Source organism: Mustela nivalis, assembly GCF_964662115.1.
Source record: "Mustela nivalis genome assembly, chromosome: 11".
Taxonomy (NCBI): domain Eukaryota; kingdom Metazoa; phylum Chordata; class Mammalia; order Carnivora; family Mustelidae; genus Mustela; species Mustela nivalis.
In genome coordinates, this window is record NC_139030.1 from 20,739,310 (window position 1) to 20,764,099 (window position 24,790).

General features: G+C 34.8%; 1 protein-coding gene across 14 annotated transcripts in view; it reads left to right on the forward strand.

Moving 5' to 3' along the window:
• Positions 1-24,790, forward strand: part of R3HDM1 (R3H domain containing 1) — a 131,319-nt gene that overhangs the window by 38,482 nt on the left and 68,047 nt on the right. For 3 of the 14 annotated variants that reach the window (XM_082689284.1, XM_082689292.1, XM_082689285.1), the window contains 8 exons: positions 1,641-1,678; positions 1,767-1,817; positions 1,927-2,153; positions 4,866-5,120; positions 8,111-8,262; positions 11,615-11,716; positions 13,945-14,241; positions 21,790-21,913. In XM_082689284.1, coding sequence (XP_082545410.1) covers positions 1,641-1,678; positions 1,767-1,817; positions 1,927-2,153; positions 4,866-5,120; positions 8,111-8,262; positions 11,615-11,716; positions 13,945-14,241; positions 21,790-21,913 — 1,246 coding nt within the window. The remainder of the gene's footprint in view (positions 1-1,640; positions 1,679-1,766; positions 1,818-1,926; positions 2,154-4,865; positions 5,121-8,110; positions 8,263-11,614; positions 11,717-13,944; positions 14,242-21,789; positions 21,914-24,790) is intronic. The other 11 variants (XM_082689290.1, XM_082689293.1, XM_082689288.1 and 8 more) reach the window with 5 other exon arrangements.

The window sequence follows — 24,790 nt, forward strand, 5'->3', positions numbered from 1 at the left end:
GTGGCTAATTATTTTATATATGTATTTGAGAAGAGATTCAGTTTGGCTTTATCAGTGTCTATTCTGTACAGTACTAGGTATTTTTCAAGGATATATGAATGCAGGTAATCTGGGTTAACACTGCCAGAGATAAAAATTTCCTCAATATTATAAAAATAAAGAGTAACATTAAAATTAAACTATCAGTTAATATTCATGCAAACCTTATTGAGCACCAATAGTATGTGCTATATTAGGCCCTGGAGGACATATCCATGAACAACTAAAATGATTTATTCCCCCACACAATCCTATATATGGTAGATACTATCACTGTTTGGTTTTTACAGATAAGGAAACTGAGGTTCTAAGGGGCTAAGTAAAATAGCAAAAGATTGTGTAGATAGACAATGACACAGTTGAGATTTTAGCCCAGGTCTGCTATACTCAGAGCCTAAACTATATGTATTTCTCTCTCTAGTTTATGAAGTCTTAGCCCCAATAAATAGCCAAGTAATGACAATACAGTATATGATATGTGCAGAGACATGAAGGTAAAATAAAAGACACAGCTTAGAAGCAACACAAACCAGAACTGAGGCGTGAGGGAGAGAGTTGGGTTCCAAGAGGAGACCTAAAGGAACCCTCCAAGCAGAGGCTCAGAGATAAAGGAGAACTTGACAGATAAGGACTTAAAAGATTCAGAGAAGCTGGACTATAGCATAGGTGACAAGAAGTGAGGAAAATTTAGAGAAGTAAGCAGGAAGTAGATGACGTGACCATGAAAGCTGGTTAAGGTTGTTGGGCTTTTAGTTAGAGCAGGAGTCCGCAAACTTTTTCTGTAAACAGCCATATAATTAGTATTTTAGGTTTTTAGAGCCATCCAGTCTTTATTGCAACAACTCACATCTGCCTTTCTAATGTGTAAGCAGACCTAGAAAATACATAAATGAATGGGCATAGCTGTGTACCAGTACAACTTTATTTGCAAAAACAGGTGGCTGACCATAGTTTGCCATCCCCTGTGCTAGAACGTCAGGGAGCTATTAAGAAGAGAAGATGTGTGATCAGATTGACATATTAGAGAGACTTCTGTGGCTTCTGTTGTTTAAACTGGATGAAAGGGGCGAAAGTTGGTAGCTGGAAAACTAGTTGGAAGACTGTCATCATAATACAAGGAAGAATGGTGGTTGCCTGACCTAAGTTAATAGCATTAGAAGAGTGGCTATGAGCTACATTGACGTATAGCTCCTTACTCACTGCCACAGCCACAGCCAAACCACAGCTAAGCGAAGTATTAGTTGAGTGAATAAGGTAGAACCTACAGATTTGTGTATACCTTTAATATATAATCATGAAAATGGTTTCACTTGTTTAGAAGAGAATATTTGAATTTCCATTTAATCTGTACCACAAAAATGAATGGCTTCAAGATCTGTTGAAAGATCTTTATCTATTAAAAGAATGCATAGTACCTCCAAGCCAGAAATAATTTCATTATTACTTATTGTGTATCCTTGTCACCATTTTGGATTTTGTGGGCAGGGTGGGTAATGCTTTTTAAATATTATTACATACAATTTTGATTGTCATCATTGGTTTACAGATGCATGATGTATTTGACAAAAGCTCAACTTTTTATATCTATTCTTTCTTTCTAGTCCCTGTGTTCCCAAGAAAATTATATTATTGACAAAAGGTGAGGGAATTTTTAACATTCATTTGTTAACTATCTGACTGATGCTAATAAAAATAAAAATAAAAATGTCTTATTAAAATGCCAACAGAATCCAAGACGAGGATGCTAGTAGTACCCAGCAGAGGCGTCAGATATTTAGGTACTGGAAGCATGTTTTCATGCTGTATTGAAAAATCAAAGCATTATCTTCTCTATTTTTTCCCCTTTTGTTCCTACTAGCTTCTCAAAGTTGTATTTCTAAATTGCAGAGTTAATAAAGATGCTTCGGGGAGATCAACAAATAGCCATCAAAGCAGCACTGAGAACGAGCTGAAGTATTCTGAACCACGACCCTGGAGCAGCACGGATTCTGACAGTTCTCTTCGAAACTTCAAGCCTGCTGTAACCAAAGCCAGCAGCTTCAGTGGAATCTCAGTCCTGACAAGAGGTGATAGTTCTGGGAGCAGCAAAAGCATAGGCAGGCTTTCAAAAACAGGTATAAATATTTGTCTAGAACTGTGCAATCAAACCATTAGTTTCCCTGTTGTGGTCTTACCTCTTTATTTATCCTGTGGCTTCTGCAATTATCCTAACATAAAATTCTTACCAGCAGTGCATTGAGCACCTCCGCAGTACTTAAGAGGCAATATATGTATCAACATTAGGATTCATTCTCTGTGGAGAGAGATTTACAAACATCAGTTAAAGTAAAAATTCTCTGTTGTGACATAAACTTAAATCAAGTTAGTTCAGTGAAATGTCACATCTTATTTGAGTCCCCAGAGGTAGTTGGAAATTCTTCATTGCTTCTTTATAATAGGAAGGCCTCGTTTCTCACCCGAGATTATTTAACATTGATTGCATTTTCAGCTAATGCTATGAAATATTCATTGCATTTTTCATGAGAAAGTCCTTCCTTGCTATTCAAAAAATCAATAAAATTGTCAAGAAGTTTCTGAGGAATTTTAAAACTGAGGAAAAATAATGTGATGTAATTATAGTAAATGAGTAAAAATTTTAGTAGCATCCTCATTTTCTTAGTTTCTTTGCTTTTATAATGCCTTACATTTAGGCTCATACCTTTTCTCTTCACCTTCACCAACTGCATTCAGTACTATAAAAGCTCACATCTCTCTTAGAATCCTTATAGATCTTTATTTTTATCCCTAAATAAGCATTGAAAGTTAGCAAAAATGGCTCTCTATCTTTAGCCTATTTGGGTTAACCTAGACATATGGTATTGTACAGATAACAATCAAAGGGAGAGATTTGAAGGTAGCCAAGTATTTTTTTTTTAAACCTTATCTGTAGTCAGTTCTTTAAATTATCGAGGCTTATGAATTGCCCTTGTCACCCTTTCAGCTCATAATACGGTTATTAAAAATATCTTAGTGTCTATGATAGAATATTGCTAGAGATAGGTAAATTTTATTAATATAAATTATGCATATGCAAGATACACATTTATTTACAAAAATGGCCACTCAGTCATCACAACAGAAAAAAAGTACTATATTTTTGAGTATGTCACTTAGGCATACACTGCTAATTTAAACATTTAAGATCATGTACTATTTGTAATTTATATTATCTTAAGAGATGAAAAGAAACATCACCTCTTTTAATAGGGAAAAAAAATTTTTTTTAAAACTTCATTTATTTATTTATTTGACAGAGAAATAGAGATTACAAGTAGGCAGAGAGGCGGAGGGAGAGGGGAAAGCAAGCTTCCTGCCGAGCAAGGAGCACAATGTGGGGCTCGATCCCAGGACCCTGAGACTGTGACCCAAGCTAAAGGCGGAGGCTAACCCACAAGCCACCCAGGCACCCCAGGGAAAAAAAAAAAAATTTTTTAATATTTTATTTATTTATTTGACAGAGATCACAAGTAGGCAGAGAGAGGGGGAGGGAAGCAGGCTCCCTGCCAAAGCAGAGAGCCTGATATGGGGCTCGATCCCAGGACCCTGGGATCATGACCTGAGCCGAAGGAAGAGGCTTTAATCCACTGAGCCACCCAGGTGCCCTGGGAAAAATTATTTTTGATAGAGTTTGTATCAGTATTCATTTGGCACAACTTAAAATAGAAGTTATCCTTCAGAAGGCAGTGTATCACACATAAACATATTTGTATATTTCATTCATTAAAGATTAATTCTCCATTCCCGAGTCAACTCTTATTCAAAACATAATTAACTATATACATTTTCAAAATCTTTTCCTTTTTTTTTTTTTTTAAAGATTTTATTTATTTATTTGACAGAGAGAGATCACAAGTAGGCAGAGAGGCAGGCAGAGAGAAAGAAGAGGAAGCAGGCTCCCTGCTGAGCAGATAGCCCGATGCGGGACTCGATCCCAGGACCCTGAGATCGTGACCTGAGCCGAAGGCAGCGGCTTAACCCACTGAGCCACCCAGGCGCCCTCAAAATCTTTCCTTTTATTTGATTGTTTTATCCACTTTTTGCTGCTATTTTAAAAATCAGTGACATTTTCAGTCTCTAGGTAATAGAAAAGGAAATAAGATTGCAGGAATGAAAACAGCTAAAAATAAATTATCAAATTTAGTGAGTGAAAAATAAATTTTAAACTGATGCTAATATTAGTACTTGGATTATTTTTCATGCTGTCTTTGTCCCTTGATATGATAAAAAACAGAAAGTTGACTTTACATTATAGGAAAATATTATGATTATGAGCTTAAAATGAAATTCTGCAGTGAAACTTCACGATTATTTCTCTTGATAGAGAACTTATCATTTTTGTTATCTCCTACACTATTAATCTTTCTGTGTTCTTATAGATAAGGGATTTCTGATATAAGAGGTTTTGGGCATTTGGCTGTGCTATGTTCTTTTTCCTGGGAGAAAATTATAATCTGTATATTAATCTAAAGTGGTAAAATGTACATAACCTTGTGCTTTGGGGAATGTGGGTAATGTGCTTTTTGTGGCTGTCTGTGGCTGATGGGGTTATAAACTTGCTTAAGTTGCATGTGGGCTATGACTTCTCTGACAACTTATGTGATCATTTTGCTGTATTAAACTTTTTCATGATGGGGAGGGGAAACAAAATTATACAGTAAATCAAAATACCCAATGCTTTTATGTGGTAACTGCATGTTATGCAATGTGAATTTTATTGTTACATATTTAAAACCTGCACTTTTATATGAGGTTTAAAAAATCCATATTTTTCATTACTCCTCCCCTAGGTTCTGAGTCTTCTGGTAGTGTAGGGTCATCTACGGGCTCTCTTTCTCACATCCAGCAGCCTCTTCCAGGTACAGCTCTCAGCCAGTCTTCTCATGGCGCACCTGTCGTCTATCCAACTGTCAGCACTCATAGCTCTCTTTCCTTTGATGGTGGCCTAAATGGGCAAGTCGCATCTCCTAGCACTAGCTTCTTTTTGCTTCCCTTGGAAGCGGCAGGCATACCACCTGGCAGTATTCTGATCAACCCACAAACAGGTTGGTATCCAGAAAAAGGTGTTTATTTCAGTTGAGATAGCAGGAGTTATTGAAAATTAAAGAATGTGTGTTATTAAATGTATTTTTTGTATATGTATTATCAGCTTTTTATTTTTCATGAGTAATTAGCATTTTCCCTAGAACTTTAATAAAACATTTCTGCTAGAAAATGTTCAAAGACATATTTATATCAGGAAGCATTTTCTCTTTGAAGCATCCAGATGTCATCTTTTAGGCCAAATAATGGCCTAACCATAACTTTAAAAAAAAAAAAAAAAAGTTCATTTTCTAGAAATGAGATAACCACCATTGAAAGATCTTTACCTGATTTAAAAAGAATAAAAATTATCCTGGGGAAAATATTATGCATTTCATGAAGAAGGAGAAAATGAGCAGCGCTTATTCATTATGTAATGAAGTAGGAAGAACCTATAAGTAATTGTTCCTCTGAATATGGTAATTGTTTTCTCCTGAGGAAAAGGTAAGGGGATTATTATTATTATTACTATTAGAAAAAAGAATTAGATAGTCTTTATGAATTAATATTGAACACACCTATTCTTGCAGTTAGGTAATAATTCTCATTTATTCAGCATTTACTGTGTGCTATGTAATGTGTTAGGGGCTTTAAATACATTATTTATAAACATTATAACCTTTTAGGTAAGTGAAATCCTCATACAGAGAATGAAATTGAACCTCAGAGACTCCAACTACAGTCATGATATGTTTTGTTATGCATGCAATATGAGCAAATATAGAAAATATGATCTTTTGAAAGTTCACATGAAGTCTTGGTCTCTATTCACAGTATTATAGCCCAATAATTTTGTGAGATAATGAAAACAATCTTATAAATCATTTGATATCCTTCCTTAGAAATTCTCACACCTAACTGTTGTGGTCACATCAGTATGGTCATAGTTGGGCAAGGTAGGTACAGGTGAGAGTATCAGGGTCTCAGTGTGCTCCTGAACCTTTCTTTTTGTTGGTTGTAGAGAAGACCATGGCTTGGAACTCATTACCTTCAGATTTTTCGGTATCTCTTTTTTAAGATCAAAAGTTGGAACTATTATTATTTCTATTATAAGAATTGAATAACTGACTATTCAGAAATTCAGTTTTTCCTTAATAACCATTATCTTCTTATCCTTCAGATTTATTATATTACTAAACTTCTTGTTTTCCTGAAGCAGGAAAGATGACTTAATGTACTGTTTATTATTATTTTTCATTCAAAACGTCTTAGTTAGTTTTTGATAATATGAATGGTTCAACTGAATAGGAAATCAGGGTGAGCAGCTAACTGATCAACCTGAAATTGAATTGTAGTCTTTATTTTAAATGTGTCCAAAAGTGATCTCTGCTTTTTGAGAACAGCATTACAACATATCCAACTTTTCAGGCAGTCCTTAAGTTACGTTTTTTTTTTTTAAGATTTTATTTATTTATTTGACAGAAATCAAAAGTAGGCAGAGAGGCTTACAGAGAGAGAGGAAGGGAAGCAGGCTCCCTGCTGAGCAGAGAGTCCAATGGGGGTGGGGTGGGGGGCTCAATCCCAGGACCTTGGGATCATGACCTGAGCCGAAGGCAGAGGCTTTAACCCACTGAGCCACCCAGGCACCCCCTTAAGTTACTTTTAAAACACGCTTCCACCCAAATCTTCTCTACCATTTTTTTCATAATTATTTAACCAGCAATAAATACCCAGCATGACTTGTTTTCATATAACTAAATCATCAAGAGACTGATGAAAATTACTTGAATATGAAGGCCCTTTTCCTCTGGTTATCAGTGGAGCAGTATATTCTTCTCTCCCCACAGTTATTTTATTGTATTTCATAAGTTTCAAAAAAAAAATGGGGAGAGGGATTTACCATGGAAGAAAGGATATTATGAAAACAATTTTTAAAACTATTATTCAGTCAAATATCTCTTACTTTCTTCTATATTCCTCCCATTCTAAATGGATATAGCATAGTGTATTTCACACAGTCCTCTTCTTTTGTTTTTTTTTTTAAGTAAAATAATGTATAGGATAAGGAAAAATACTAATTTTTCGTGAATTTATTTACATGTGCATTGAAAAAAGTATGGAAGAAGGTATCTAAATTGATAACTATAAGATTATTTTCTTTTGATCTCTATTTTTTGGTTATTTTCCCACAATAAAAATACTACTTTCAATAATTTAAAAAAAGTTGTTTAGAACATATGTATAGAAAAGAAAATAGACTTTATTTTCTTGGGCACTTAGGATATCCCCCCAGTAATTAGTAAGCAATAACAACAAGCCTCAAAATCAATATTTAAGTTTTCTCTCTTAACCTAAGAATCAAGCTCACTGGAATTAAGAAGAAATTATTTTAGAAAATTCTTTAGAATTCAAAACTTATTTACAACTTTAGAAGTTTTTAAAATAAGGACTCTGGCATAGATCGAGTCCATGATTTGAAATTTGAAGCTGTCAACCATTTTTAATTTTCATCCACTGTTAATTTCACTAATCAAGTATATGCATTGCAGTCTATAAATTAGCTCTTTCTCACCACCTACTACAGGCTAGTTAATAATATTCCAGTATCCCAAAGTCAAGAATTTCTTCTTAAAACTAAAATGTGCAACAGCACTGCAGGACCGCAATCCTGTACCTGAGTCCCATGAGCAAGATTTCAGGATTCAGAGTTTTTCAAAAACTACTACGTATTATGAATAACTTCAGTAGGTTTTGGAGCAGCACCCCTATAGTAAAATGCTGCAGCATAATTTTTACATATTTACACTAAGTTACAAAAATAAAGAGTATTAAAAAAACCTCATGTAAGGTCAGACTTCTCTCCCCTGATGAGAAAATCTTTTGATTTTCAGAAACTTGGGTCTCTAGGATTGTGAATAAGGATTATAGACATTTTGTTATAAATTGTGCATGGAATGACCTATGTTCAGTCTCTATTGTAAGTGTTTTTTTCCTTCCTCTTTTAATTTTTCAGGTCAGCCCTTCATAAACCCAGACGGAAGTCCAGTTGTGTATAATCCTCCTATGACTCAACAACCAGTTAGAACCCAAGTGCCTGGACCTCCACAGCCACCTCTGCCACCCCCACCAACTCAACAACAAGCAGCTAATCACATTTTCTCACAGGTGCACATATCCATGATTATATAGTGCTAAGTTCATCTGCTTTTGCATATTTAAGACTTAACTCACTAATTATAATTGGGGTAGCCCAACTATGTTTTAGAACTCTAATATTCTGTACCAGTGATGTCCTGTTCCCTGCTTGAAGGAAGAGAGGTTAACTTCACAGGATTTTTCAGCTAATAAATACAGAATATATGTTAGAAAGAAATAAATTTTGTGTCTTATGAGCCTGTGTGGTGAGTATGTTCTCCCATTCTACAATAGCAAGAAATTAATTAAAACAAAACTAAGATTATCCCAGTGAGCAAAGTAAGTTGTGCTAAGTTTCAACAGATTAAGAAGATAGAAAAGACTGAGTTGAGTTGCTCAAGTTCTATAAGGTACCCTTCATCCCACCTACCCTATGAAAGAGAGAGGCAAAAACATTCCAAATTAGAATTCGCAGAAGCACTCTTAGTAATGTCTTGAATTCGTATACATGCTTAGAGTTGACACATACGCTTTCCTGTTCTGGCTTTTCCCTTATAGGTATGTTATTCATCCTTGGGGAACTTGATTATACCAGTGTAAACTCTTTTACTTTTATCCTATATTTTAAAGATTATGTAACATCTCAAAGACAGTTTGTACAGTTAGTTGTACCTCTTTTTCCCCTTTAGACTATCTTAATATTCCACTGGTGAGAACTTGCAGAATACTTTCTGATGATGTATGAAAGAAGTATGATGAGAAACTTGAACTGGAGAGATTTCATTAGTTTTGCTCACAAGTCATATTGTTTGTATTCCAAGGGTGAAGAATGTGTGAACAGTTTGATAAGATTATCAAATATTTTGATACTTGTATCGGTAATTGTACCTCTGGCAATGAAGACTCCTAATAGGCAAGGCAGTTGATATAAAGTAGAAGGATTTCTAGATTTTTGCTGTGCTTCTAAGGCAGTACAAATATATGTAGAGGAAGTTGCTTAAAACTGTTTCCAAACAGTTCCATATCTGCTTCCCAGCCCCATTTGATTACAAACGCTCAGGTACACGTTAGACTCTGTAAAACTCCCTCCCTGGCCTTCTGTGCCTTGCCTTGTTTGGTCCTGAAGTGTTTTTCCTTCATCATGCTGTCATGTAGTTGTCTTTGTAGTCCTATGTATTTCACCAGGAGCTTTATAGGCGTGATTTTCATTTTATTCAGTAGAAATAATGTTTGGCAGACTCAAAAAAGTCTCAGGGTTTATCTATGGTTATATATTTCCGACTATTATCTCTTAGAAATAATTTTGTCTGATTCAAAGATGAGATGATCCTAAATGAAGGCAGGTTACTTTAGGAATAGAGCCTTAATGGACTGTGATTTGAATCTCAGGATATGCGTCAAACTACATGGCTGATTTTCCTGGCATTGCCTCAGGTGTTTCAGGTAACACATCATTAGATATCAGGAGAGAGAATTGATGAACAAATGATACTCAGTAACCATTTTTTTCACTGAGATAATCCACCATGAAATTTCACATAACCAAACAAAATAATGCTGTGATTTCCAAAGTATTCAGATGGGCTACATGTCTTGAAACCAATCACTTCAAGTGGATGTTGTTTTGCAGCCAGTTGCAATTTAAGTAGGGAAAGAAGTGCTAAGGCTTTTTCTTTTCTAAGTGGTGTCAGAATTTCACTTTGATCTACCGGTGTTCTCACCCACGTTTGTCTCATGACTACTTGACACCTTGGGAGACATTAATTCATATCATTGGTGCTCCTAGGACTCCCCTTTCTTTTATTCCCCAGCAGTCTAAAGCTTTTGTTTCATCTGACACTTACATAGTAGGTCAGGATGTCTGGAAGAAAGTTATGTCTTAATAGTTGTCTGACTTAATAACAGATAGACTAGCCAGTACTTTGGGAGTTCTAGAGCGACTGAACCTCACTGAGTGTGATTTGTGCTGTCATCCATTAGGAAACTTGCTAATTTCTGATTAAGAGGTTAGTGAGGGACCAGTGGCTCTATAGATCTTTCAGCTTTTACCTTTTGTAGTACTTTTACTTTAATTTTAGATTTTTTTGTAGGATTCTGATATAAGCCTTACATTGATTGTATTGTAGAAATACAACTCATCATTACACATCTTAGTTGTCAGAACAATTTCTTCTTATTTAGATTATTTCCTGGGAAGTCTTATTCAGTTCATTTATTTTGCATTTATAAAGTATTCTTTTAGAAAATACTGTCCAGAGGGAGATTCATGTATGTACATTTTAACCGAAAGTAAGAGTTTTCACTGGATAAAATTACCTGGGTTCCTCTAGTGGTGGCTTTACATGACTATCTACAGGTCACTTAGCCTGAATGCCACCTATAACATGGATGATGAGTCTTCAAGCCAGTATGCCTATTACCCCTTTGGAATAAACTAGGGAATATAAATCCAAGACTGGGAAACTAAATCAGCTGCCAGTGTTAGCATAGATGGCCAGCTGTACTCCTTAAGGTTTAGAAATGATTAAAACATTTTTCATTTTTTTATAACACCTGTTTTTGAGTGTCCCTGGGAAACATAAAACTTATTTTTCTGAAATGCAGGAGTGTTTCATTACCAAAAGAAATTTTAAGTAACTTCTTTTTCAGCTCCTGGCATCCACTCTTTCAATAAAAATTTTTAGTTGTAGGAAAAATATGTTTATCTTCCTTGTGTAGAAGAGATATGCTTGTGTGTATGCAGGTGCCTGTATGTGTGTGTATGTATGTGTTACTCTTTAGGCTGTTATACTTAATGGTACCCACAGTGTATTTTTCTTTAAAAATTCAGGCAGTTTGGTCCCAAAGAGTACTTAATCATGCCTTATCAAAAAGGCCAATTGGTATATGTAGTATATAAATTTTTATTATCTGATAATGGGTGAAGTTTTACTTTTATTTTACTGTCATAATGCTAAGTATAGCAACTCTTCCATCAAATAAGGAAGTAAGAATGAGTGATTTTGCTTTAATGACTTAACCTGGGGGTTATAATAGTATAATAGTATAGTATAGTAGTATAATAGTATATATAGTATATATATATATAGTATAATAGTAGGTTTTAAAATAACTAAATTACCTGTTTCTGTGAATCTAATGAAGAAATATTTTTATGAAAAAATTACTCAATTGTATATTAAAGCATAGGGATTTTTTTAAAATTCTTACTATGCAGTTTCTTCATTTAGCATCATTTTTGTTGTTCCCTATATTGTTGTATAAGATGACTTTGTAAATGTAGTTTAAGTTACTGCCAGAAAAGTGTAACTTTCCATTTTATGCAATTCTTGTAACGTTTTATTCTGACATTAACATTGTTTGCCAACCTGTTATTCCTTAGCCTGTTCGTCCTCTGCAGTCCTCTTCACAGCCTGTTCAGTACTCTACAGCCCCTTACCCATCCCCGCTCCTGCCAGTCTCACCCACCCAGCAATACTCCGTGGTACTATATCTCTATTCACCTCCTGCATTGTTTCTGTGGGCTGATGTGTGGTGGATGGTCATGAATGTAATTAATGTGATACGATCTTCTGTGATTATTTAAAGTCATGGACACAAATATACCGAAAAAGTGTTTCTGACCTATATTAGAAATAATTTAATCTCTACTACATAATATTTGTTATATTGGCATATTACAGTGATGGTATAAATCCTAATCTTTTCCTGCCTTTTCATAATGAAGTGATTTTCAGATTGACTATTCTAGTCCTAAGATGGTTAGCTACTTTTTTCATTGAGATCAGTGGTATCTTTGCAATCCTGGAATGGCAGTTTTCATCTGGGTTTGAGACTTTCTCGTCTTTCCCCAATACATAGGTCCAGTAGACTTCATACCAGTTATTAAGGTGAATTGGATCTTACGGTTACATAATACATAGAAATGTATATTTCTAAAGAAGATCCCTAGATACTTAATCTATGACTGTAAAGAAACTGTATCTCCTTCAATCCAAAGCATGCACCAAGTTATACCTCTCAGTAAGAGCTTAGAAAAGTACCAGTACCATGTGTTCTCTCTATGACCTTCTGTAGTTACTAAGAATAGGAAACAACCGTGTAAAGTACTTCCTGCCAGTGACTAACATGAAATCAGTATTCAATAAGTGTTACTTTCCTTCCCTTAAAATGAGTCTCAGCCCAATATACTTTTCCCAGTGATGATGCTGTTACTTTTCTAGACTATATGGCATCACATTTTAACATTACTTTTCAAGTTAAATTGTAAGCTATATCTTAAAATCACTTGACACTTTTTAGAAACATTTTCTTTTATTTAGGAGTGTTTTTGTTTTGAGCTGGTGGCAACCTTATGTAACAGCATCAGCTCTGAATGATTTTCGAAATGACTTCCAGTCTGAAAGAATAAAATTTTTCCAGCATTGAAAAGATCAAAAGCATCATCAAGAATAGCATAAAAGTCTCAAAAATGTTTTGAAAGATAGTGGATTATTGGAATAAGAAAATGACTTTTTTTTTTTTTTTTTTTTGAGATGACACTGACGGTAGTGTATAGTTAAAATGTTTGGCCAGATTACTGTGTAATTACAGCTACTAAGTATATTTTGGTACATTTTTCCTTTTTGAAAATATTCGTTGAATTAGGCTAATAGTGCTAGAATATGTCAGAGCAGCATTGGGAAGAGTAAACCACATATTTTCAGTCACTGAATCAGGTTCCCCTTTTCAATCACTTGTCTTCTCCAGAGCCATAGTGTACTTTGCAAAAAAACAGCAGACTGTAGAAATTGCAGACATGTCAACTTTGATCTGACAACTCAATGACCACAATTTTTAAAGTAACTTTTTCAAAAATTCTCCTCTTAACAAATTATGGCATATACTTTTACCAATCTGTGGCTCTTTGGGAGCCAAGGGGATGCCATTTTGGTCATTTCAGTGATATTATCTAGACCAGTCAGGCTGTTGAGTCAGAGAAAACATATGTCAGATGGCATGTTAAATCGTAACTGTCTCTTGGCTAGACACCACTGCCTGCTCACTAAGTAGCAAAAGCAGTAGGAAACTGTTATTTGGATTAAATTTGTATTAACATCTTACTTTTGGAAGAGACTGAAAAACATTAGGGAAGAATAAGGTTTATGGCCAAATTATTTTTGAGAGATTAGAAGACTGGGGTAGGTAGATTTTATGTATTTTTTTTTTTTCATTTTATTTCATTTTGCACAGAAACAGAATCTTGTCTTTTAGGAAGAGAGATAAAGAGTGTAATTAGTACCATGCCTGCTAATTACCTGGTCCTTGAAGTCCCTTCAGAAAATGTTAACCGTATAATATAAATATGTCCAGTTTCATTTCCACATCATAATGTGCCTTTAATCATCATTTAAATAAGTGTCTTTCCATTTTTTTATTGTGAAGTGTTGCTACACCCTACTCTTCTGCATGCTATGCACTCCACTAGATACACTTTATAAGTAATTTGTAATGACAGCATTGTAATATTCCTAATATTACTAATTAATATTACTAATTTTATTGGAACTGTTCTATTAAATCATACCTGTTACAGATGTATGATATCCCTAATGCATACACTGCAAATTATCTTAAAATATATGAAGCGGGGTTTTTTTTCGTTAAGCTTGGTAAGCTTTTTGGTAGGTGTGTATGGAAGGCGTACTCATTTCTTACTTTTCCCTTTTTTAGCAGGACAGCCTTGGGTCTCAGTTTAGCCACATGAGTCTTACCCGCCAGCCATCAGCAGATGGTTCTGACCCTCACGCCACCATGTTCCAGTCCACTGTTGTTCTTCAGTCCCCACAGCAGTCTGGTTATATCATGACGGCAGCCCCTCCACCACCGCCACCGCCGCCACCACCACCTCCCCCACCTCCCCTGCCACCTGGGCAGCCAGTCCCTACTGCTGGCTATTCTGCCTCTGGCCATCCTGTCAGCCAGCCTGTGCTTCAGCAACAGGGATATATTCAGCAGCCCTCACCACAGGTACGTCGCTTTTTCATCTTTTTTCTCCCATGGAAACTTTTTCTTTTCAGATCACCTTAACCCTAATTAGAAAGCTTACTTTTAATTTCACATAGAGAGAATTTATGACAGTGTATAAACAAAGCAGGTCATCATCTTCCGTTCTCTGGAGATTCTCAAATCACACTAGACAACCACATGACTAGTAAACATGTCAGTTGGATGGTTAAAAGTATGCAGCCTTTGAGTTTCCTCTTGATTTATTTGTTTTGTTTTAATTAGCTTAAGAGAAGCACAAGGTAAACACACTATAAAAATAAAATGATGCATTTTAGGAAGAAGTAGGTTAGTTTAGAGAGAATTAACATCACAATACTAATAAAGCTTTATTGTTATTTCTTTATATTTACTTAAATATTTCTTACTTTTTCTCAACAGTATTTTTTAGTTTTCATTATATAAGTATTGCATATAGTTTATTAAATATATCTCTAAGTATGTCATGTTTTTAAATGCTTCATGGGGCACCTGAGTGGCTCAGTCAGTTGAGCGTCTGCCTTCAGCTCAGATCATGAACTCAGGGTCCTGGGATTGGGCCCCACGTCAGGCTCTCTGCTCAGTGAAGAATCTGCTTCTCCCTCTCTCTCTAACCCTTCTCCCCTCCCCCCTTTTCTCCTCCACCCCTGTTCTCCCCGCACCCCTGTGCATGCTCTCGCTCTCTCAAGTAGATAAGATCGTTAAAAAAAAAAAAATTCTTAGTGCTCTAAAGGAAATTATATTAAAATTTTATTTTCTGTTCATCATTTGCTCATATGTAGAAATAAGGTTGATTTTTGTGTTTTGATCTTGATCTTGTATCCTGTGGACTTTCTAAATTTAATTATTCTGGTACTTTTTTCATAAACTGCTTAGGATTTTCCAAATTGAAGATCATTTCTACATACATTATCCTTTCCAGTGCATATGCCTTTTATTCCTTTTTCTTGCCTTATTGAATTGCCTACAAGCTCTAATGTTGAATATACACACAACAGGTAGGCAGTAAAATCGCTAGAATTCATTTATTAACTTAAAGCAAAGTTTTTAAAAGCTCATATCCTTCCTTCTTTCTTAGGAAAAGTATTTGGTCTTCCATTATTAACTATGATATTATCTGAGTTTTTTGTCCTCTGTCATGCCCTCCATCAGGCTGAGAAAATTTTCTTAGTTTGGTGAAAATTTTCTTGGTAGAACTGAGTATTAAATCTTTAAAAATCTCCTTTTCTACATCTATTGAGATGATCATGTGGTTTTTCTCTTTTATTCTATCTCTGTACAGTGAATTATTGTGACTGACTTTTGAACGTTAAGTTAATACTTTAAGGGGCTCCTGTGTGGCTCATTGGGTTAAAGCCTCTGATTTCAGCTTGGATCATGATCTCAGGATCCTGGGATTGAGCCCTGCATCGGGCTTTCTGCTCAGCAGGGAGCCTGCTTCCCCCTCTCTGTCTGCCTGCTTTTCTGCCTACTTGTGATCTCTGTCTGTCAAATAAATAAAACCTTTTTAAAAAAAAGTTAATACTTTCATTTGAGAGCACACTCCCACTTAGTCATGATAGAATATCTTTTTATATATCACTGGATGCATTTTGCTTATATTTTCTTACAGATTTTTGCATGCATGTTCTTAATGGATATTGGTCTATTGTTTGTGTGTAATGTCTTTTTTCAGGTTGTAGCATCAAGATGGCAGTGATACTGGCTTCCAAATGAATTGGATATAGTTGCCTCCTTCATTTCCTAAAACAGTTGGTATAGGATTCTTCTAAACATCCTTCTTAAATATTTGCTAGAATTCACTAATGCATCCCTCTGGACTTGGAGTTTTTTTTGTGGGGAAGATTTTAAAATTACAAATTCAATTTTTTAGTAGATATAGAGCTATTCCAATTTCCTGTTCCTTTTTGGATTGAATTTTCTAGTTTGTGTCAGTTTGTCAAATTTATTGGCAAATGGTCGGTCATGATATCCCCTTATTATAATTTTAATATCTTAAGGATCGATAGTGGTATTTATTGCCTCTGTAATTCTTAATGTTGATAATTTCACTCCTATCTTCTTTTTGCTTTATTTACTTAAGAGATTTATCAATTGCATTGGTGTTTTTTAAAAACCAACTTAGGATTTCATTAATTTTGTATTCATTTTCTATTTGAATGATTTCTACTTTTACCATTATTTTCTTCCTTTTGTTTATTTTATTTGTTTATTTTGTTATTATTTTGTTTATATTCATTTGCTCCTTTGTGTCTGACTTCTTAAAGTGGAAGCATAGATCATTGATTTTTTTAGATTGTTCTTCCTTTCTAACATAAATTTTTAATGCTATAGATTTCCTTCTAAGCACCATTTCAGCTGCAGACCACAAAACTGAATGTGTTTTGTTTTTGTTATCATTTCATTAATAATGTTTTGTCTCTTTTTTGTATGTGTGTGACTTTTTTGACAGATGATTTATTTAGAAGTATTATTTAATTTCCAAATATTTCAGGCTTTCTAAATACCTTATTATTATTGATTCTGTTTTAGTTTCATGTGGTCAGAGAATCTACTCTAAGATTTCATTGTTTTGGGGGTGCCTGGGTGGCTCAGTCAGTAAGTGTCTGCCTTCCGGGGATCGACCCCCGCATCAGGATCCCTGCTCAGTTGAGAGCCTGCTTCTCCCTCTCCCACTCCCCCTGCTTCTTTTTTATTTTCTACATTTTAAAAATTTTTTAAAATATTTTTTCCATTTTATTTTATTTTGTTTATTTTCAGTGTTCCAAAATTCATTGTTTATGCACCACACCCAGTGCTCCATGCAATACGTGCCCTCCATAATACCAACCACCACTTGCCCTACTTCGGTTCCCTTCTCTCGCTGTGCCTACCCCCACCCCTGCCCCCGGTCAATTAAATAAATAAATAAATAAATAGAGTCTTTAAAAAAAAAAAAAAAAAGATTCCTTTGTTTCGGAATCTCAAGTCTTATTTTATGTCCCAGTATGTACTCTTTTGGGGGAAGATTCATGTGCACTTGAAAAGAATTTGTATTCTATCATTTTAGTGTTTTGTGATTTCTTTTGGTTTTGTTTTGAGATAAAGGTCACATAATGTAAAATTAACAATTTCAAAGTGAGCATTTCAGTGACATTTAGTACATACACAGTGTTTTGCAACCATCACCTCTCTCTAGTTCCAAAACATTTTATTTTTATCACCCCAGAAGAGAACTGTACTGATTAAGCAGTTACTACCTATTCACCCCATCCCCCAGCTCCTGGCAACCACCAGTCTCCTCCATTCTGTCTCTAAAGATTTGCCTGTTTGGGGTACTTCATATTAATGGACTCATGCAATGTTACCTTTGTGTCTGGCCTCTTTAGCTTAACATGTTTGATGGTTAATCCACATTGTAGCATTTAGCAGTACCTCATTTCTTCTTTTGTCTGAATAATATGTCATTATATGAATATACCACCATTTATTCGTCTTTTCAACAGTTGATAGATTTGAGATGTTTCCACCTTTTGCCCATTGTAAATAGTGCTGTTATGAACATGTAGGTACATGAACATGTAGGTACATGTTTTTATTCAAATGTCCACTCATTTATTTGAGTTTATACCTAGGAATAAAATTGCTGAATTATATGGTAATTCTATTTAACTTTTTGAGAAATCGCCAGCCTGTTTTTCACGGTGTCACTTTATATTCCCATCATAATGTATAAAGGTGCCAGTTTTTCCATATTTTGATAGTAACACTATTTACTTTTTTATTTTTAGAGATTTTATTTATTTATTTGACAGAGACCACAAGTAGGCAGAGAGGCAGGCAGAGAGAGAGAGGGAGAAGCAGGCTCCCTGCTGAGCAGAAAGCCCTACGCGGGGCTCGATCCCAGGACCCTGAGATCATGACCTGAGCCGAAGGCAGAGGCTTAACCCACTGAGCCACCCAGGCGTCCCGACTATTTACTTTTTTAAAAATTGTTATTATCCAAAAAAAAAAAAAATGTTATTATCCTAGCCATCCTGGTGATGTGAAATGGGTACTTCGTTGTGGTTTTTTTAGTAATTTTATTTATTTTTTATTTTTTTATTAACATATAATACATTATTTGCGTCAGGGGTACAGGTCTGTGAGTACAGGTCTTAAACAATTCACAGCACTCTCCATAGCCCATACCCTCCCCAGTGTGTTATGCACCACACCCAGTGCTCCATGCAATACGTGCCCTCCATAATACCAACCACCACTTGCCCTACTTCGGTTCCCTTCTCTCGCTGTTTCTTTCCTGAGATTAAGAGTCTCTTACGGTTTGTGTTGTTTTGACTTGTATTTCCCTAATGATGTGTGATGTTGATCATCTGTTCGTATATTAGACCTTCATCAGGTATGTGATTTGCAAATATGTTCAACTATTCTATCACTTGTCTTTTGACCTTTTGATAATGTCCTTAATGTATAAAAATTTAACCTTGATGAAATCCATCTTACCCATCTTTTCATTTTACTGCCCTTTGCTTTTCTATCATATCTAAGAATCCATTGCCAAATCCAAGGTCATGAAGATTTTATCCTTATGTTCTCTTTTAAGAGTTTTATGGTCTTTAGCTTCAATAATTAAGTCTTTTATCCATTTTGAGTTAATTTTTGCATATGATAATGGGGTATAAGGGTCTAACATCATTCTTTTGCATGTGTGTAGCTATCTGCTCTGGCATCACTTGTTGAAGCTACTGTTCTTTTCCCATTGAATGGTTTTGGTATCCTTATCAAATATCAGTTGGCCTTAAAAGTAAGAGTTTATTTCTGGACTCTTAACATTTATGCTATTCTCCATTTCCACTTTTGTGCCCATACTACACTATTTTATTACTGTATCTTTGTGGTAAGTTTTAAAATCAAGAATTGGGAGTCTTCCAACTATTCTTTTCAACACTGCTTTGACTATTTGCCTATATGACTTGTGATTGCATGTTAATCTGATGATTGGCGTTTCCATTTCTGCAAATGAGGCCACTGAAATTTTGATAGGGATTGCATTGAATCTGTGGGTTGCTTTGGATATCACTGCATCTTAATATTAAATCTTCCAGTCTAATAAACATGGGATGCCTTTCCATTTACTTAGGTCATCTTTGATTTCTTTCATATTTTACTGTTTCTTGCATTTAGTATTCTCTAAGTAAGTATCAGCTGAGCCAATGTGGTTGCTTCATGTCTTTCAGATCTTTTATCCAGTTCTATCAATAAGTGATAGTGGATTTGTCTATTTCTCTCCTAAATTCTGCCAGTTTTTTAAATAACACTGAAACCTATATTGAGCAATTTATATTTATCATTTCTTCCTGATAATACTGACTTGTCTCATTATGAAATGTTTTTCTCTCTCTAGTATTGTTTCTTATCTTAAAACCTTTTATCTGACTTTTATAGTGACTTCAGCACTCTTTTGGTGAGTGTTTCAAGGGTATGCCTTTTCCACCCTCTAATTTGTGATCTTAGTATTCTTTTTTTTTTTTTCAGATTTTGTTTATTCATTTTGAGAGACAGAGAGCAAGAGAACACAAGCCAGAGGGATAGGGAGAAGCAGACTCCTGGCTGAGCAGTGAGCCTGATGTGTGGAAGTCAATCCCAGCACCCTGGGATCATGACCTAAACCGAAGGCAGACACTTAACTGACTAAACCACCCAGGCACCCCTGTGACCTTAATATTTAAAGGCTGTCTTTTGCATATAGTTAATATAGTTCATCTCTGCTGTTCTATCTTGTCTCATTGGAATGTGTAGTCCTCTTAGCTTTAATATGTCTGTTGACATGGTTAGAGATAGGTATGCCACATTTCCATTTGTTTTCTCTTTGTTCTATCTCTGTTTTATCCTATATGCCTCCTTTCCTGCCTTTTGTATTACTTGAACTCCTTCAGTGTCTTAATTTAGTTTTTCTTTGGCCTTTTTACTACCACAGTCCTTTAAATCTTATGTTTGTATGGTTTCTTTAGGGATATGATATGTATCTTCAGGTTATTTCTATCTATTTCAAGTTCAAATGAAACTGCAAGTAAAATACAGTAGTCACATTAACAGTATAATTTTATTTACCTTCAGTTGTTTGTGCTGTTGTTGTCATATACATTATGTGTGTATACTTTTTAAATAAAAATACATCATGGTACAATTTTTGCATTAAACAATATTTTTTTTTTAATTTAAAGGTTTTATTTATTTATTTGACAGAGATCACAAGTAGGCAGAGAAAGGGGGGAAGCAGGCTCCCTGATGAGCCTAGAGTCCAATGCGGGGCTCAATCCCAGGACCCCGAGATTATGACCTGGGCGGAAAGCATAGGCTTAACCCACTGAGCCACCCTGGGTCTCCATTGATGTCGTTTTTTAAGTAAGGGGGAGAAAAGTATATACTCATGTATATATACACATATGAAAAGCATAATAATGATTACGATATGAAATTAAGACATACCTATTGTTTGCTGATACCTCCAGGAACAATTAGGGATCACGTATGTATTGTATCTAATGGTTCAAAAACAGAAGAATGTTACGGTAAATTTAGGAGATTCTTGGCTTATAAGTGATTTAGAAATTCTCTATTCAACTGCTTTCCAGACGAAATAGGCAATCTTTAAGATGTTTACAGATGTCTCTTCTTTTAGAAGAGCAGAACCTGAAAGAGCTTATGAAGCTAATAAAGTTAATTTACCACAAATTTCTACATCACTGAATTAATTGTTTATTCCTTATTCCAAACTAGGTCAGATTACCTTAAGAGAAATGCACAATTAATATAAATAGCTCCAGAAGGAAATAGAATCAAGCTAGTCTTACTGGTTTCTTCCCCAGCTTTGTTAAGATGCAACTGACAAATAAGATTTGTATTGGCATTTTAATTTACATCAGAGATATGAGAAAAAGAATGGGACCAGTGCAATAGATTATAGATAGACTGGCTAATTTGTACAGTGATTGCAGTTCAGCATTCAGATTGGATGAGCTAGCATTGTACATGTTTCAACCAAGATAAATCTTGGAAAAAATATTAATTACAAAATAAGTAGCATGGAGTTGTATATAGTAGAGCACCATAAATGTAAATTTTTTAAATCCTCAACAATTTTCTTTACAGATAACATATATATATAGTAGCAGTTTAAAAACATTTATAGGAATCATATATACCAACTATAGGATAATGTTGAACATAGGGCAAAAGAATGTTAGAGTGAGGCCTTAGCTATTTTAATAGTGTTTGGTTTTATAAAAGAAGGAGAAAAATCTGAAAGAAAAAAATGCCCAAAAACTTTAAACCTATTAAATCTAATTGCTAGTCATATTTGTAGGTGTCTTTTGTTACGTATACTGCATGCTTGAAATTTTTTTTTAATTTTCCAGTTAAATTTAAAGCTAAGAAAATCTGGTTTTGAATGATATTAAAAAGAAGTATTATTTATTACACTCTTTTGTTCCTCAGAGAAGACATTTCTACTGCAAATGAAATTGATTTTTTTTCTCTCGATACTTATCCTAGATGCCAGCCTGTTTCTGTGCTCCAGGCCACTATCACTCCAATCAACCTCAGTATCGCCCAATCCCTTCTGTCCATTACAATTCACATCTAAACCAACCACTGCCACAGCCTGCACAGCAGACAGGTGAGTAATATTTCTGAGGCTATACTCTCTTAGCTGTGGTTATTGCTTTTTTCATTCTGCTTTATTTCAGTCTAACTATCTTATAGTGCCCCAGTCTGTCAGGGGTCTCAGGTATGGCCCATATGAATATACAAACCACTGAGATTGAAAGAGTGGGCAAATCTTAGCACCTGCCAGAAAGTAACTCTGCCAGGTTTATATGATAAAGTGTTTAGAGCCATAAGGAGAAGACTGTATTAGGCCACGCAAAGTGATGATTGGCTTCCTGTTACTCACTGCCATTGTGGTAAAGCCTCCTTTGGGACCCGATAATCCACCTCTGTTAACAACAAAAGAGAGACAGTGAAAGCTACGATGTCTCATGAGCAGCTAACTAGAAGCAAGGACCCAAATGACCCAACTCTGAGAATCTAGCCTGGTGGAGATATTCTGATGTCTTGGTCTCAGTATGCTTTTTAAAGGAATAATGGTCAAACTTTTTTGTGTTTAATTTTTCGGTTTGCTAGTGAAAGGTATTTTTAAACCAAATGCAGTCTAATACTAGGCATATCACATATATTAAAACTCAAAAGATCCTTTTCCTTATGCTCCTCTTAAATTTTCTTTAAGCTTTCAGTGAAAACTATTGTGACCTCAGTGTAAAAACCTGTCTTAACTGAATTCATTTCTTTCTGTGCTTCCCACCTCAATTTGTATTTCTGCCCTAGATGTGTAATAAGATACTTTTCAGTCTTTCATAACTCTAGCAGTTGAAGTGTGATGTTTATTGGTATCTTTGAGGCCTTTTTAGTTGGTTGTCACTGTTGGAGACTCACACTATATCACCGTGACTCACTAAGGCCACATAACCCTCCACTAAGGCAGTTTCTTGCTCTTGATACTATGTGCAAGTTTTAAGGCGAGCCGCAGTTTTAGGAGAAAGACATCTGCACAGGGCAGGCTGGTGAGAAGTATTTTCATTTCTCCCCACTCATGCAGTTTTCAGTGATCATTGTGACTCACCAACTTCCTTAACCAGAGAGGATTCTTACTTATCACCCCATAGGGGACCTTTCAGGTTCTTAATCCATTGTTCCTAGGAGTCATCTTATACTTAACAGAAGATATTCTGATGTCTTGGTCTCAGTGTTACTTGCCCTGTATTGTATGTGTAAGAAATGTTCTTCCAAAGGATATTGAGTACAAACATTGTTCATTTTAGCCAACTTGGAATTAATTGGTCTTCTGTCTTAATTATGACTCCCTTTAGTTCAGGTTTTCCTGAAGTTTGATAAGACAGTGTGCTTCAAATACAGATTAGTACATGCTCAAATTTTGAAGTCATCAGAAGTTCTTTATATGGGAGCATTCATTGTGACACTGCTCATTCAATAGCTTTAGTTAGTTATTTTATTCTAATCGAAATTATTTTCTGAGTTTTCCTGAGCCACAGTGACTGAATTTCATATTGTTTTTGTTTTGATTTTCTTCTTTCAAAATTATAATACAGACTATAGTTAATGTCATGATAACAAAAAAGAAATTTACCTTCATTCTCCCCGTTCAAATATCTTCTGTGTGGCTGATTAACTTAGTTTATTAGTATAGCCTGTTAATGAGGCAAGCAGATATCCTTTGCTCTGTATTTGTGTGAGTTTATTAGTTTTATTCTTTTCCATCACTAGATTTTTATTCCTCTGCATTGTCAAACTCCCTGCAAAATTAAACTTTCACTCACAGGTCGAACCAGTGTGCTTTTACAAATGCATCTCAGCAAAAATATTCCCACTTAACGGGAAACAACTGAATACACCATTCCTCCCAATTGAGGGCCAAAATATCTATGTTACAGATAGTAGGTGTTTTTTATCATCAGTGATACTTTAATTGTGTATTTTTTTCTAATGCCAATTATGGTGAGAAGGAAGGAAACAAAAGTAAGTTAGATTGCATCTGTATAATACAGGCACAGAAGAAAGAGTATGTCTGAATAGATTTTGACATTGTGTTTGACTCTTAAAGTCTTCATAGTGTAACATGTTATATAGAATTTGTCCTTCCAGTTATTTTATGTATTGTCCTCTCAGTTTACAGACTAAAATTAGTGTGAAGAAAAAAAAGAGAAATAAATCCTCAAAGCATCCTTCTTATCTGAAAGCGAAAGCAATGTTAATAAGTACAATAGCAAATTTCTCTTTAAAGAAGAGTTCAGTAGTGCCAGTGGCAAGTATTGTGTTGGTAATTTTAACAGACCTTGTAATGGAATTAGTAGGATTTGAACTACTAAAAAAGTTACAATCTAAACACTTGTTTGTAGTTAGCTAATGGTTATTTTTTATGTTAAAGCATACGGAAAAGTGTGCATTTATGTTTGTATATATCCTAATAGAAAAGTACAATGCAGTGAGAAATGGACAAGGCAACTTTTTCTGATTTTTTTTTTTAAACAAATTTATAGCAATTTCTGTCTCCATAATTTACATTTTGATATGTATACATCATACTTTCTGGATTTCTTTTTTTTTTATTCTTTTCCTTATATTTCCCTACATTCCACCATTCTGGTTTGATTAAAATTGGAAATAATTTGTTAATGTCTCTTACGTTTTTGTTTCTTACCAAACATTTAGTGAAGAAGCATATTTTCTTTTATCACATTAAAGGGTAAAACTAATTGTTGAACCAAATAATGAAAACAATAGATTTGGAACAGTTCTTCACTGGGGCACAAATAAATAATTTTTAAATGTTTGTATATGAATTTAAAGAAATTGTCCCCTAACTTAACAAATTCAGTGGAATTAAGTGGTTGTTTTGAGAGTTTTGTTTTATTTTTTGTTCTTTACCTATTGAATTAAGTAGTCTTAAACCAGGGGATATGGCAAAAGAAATAAAAAA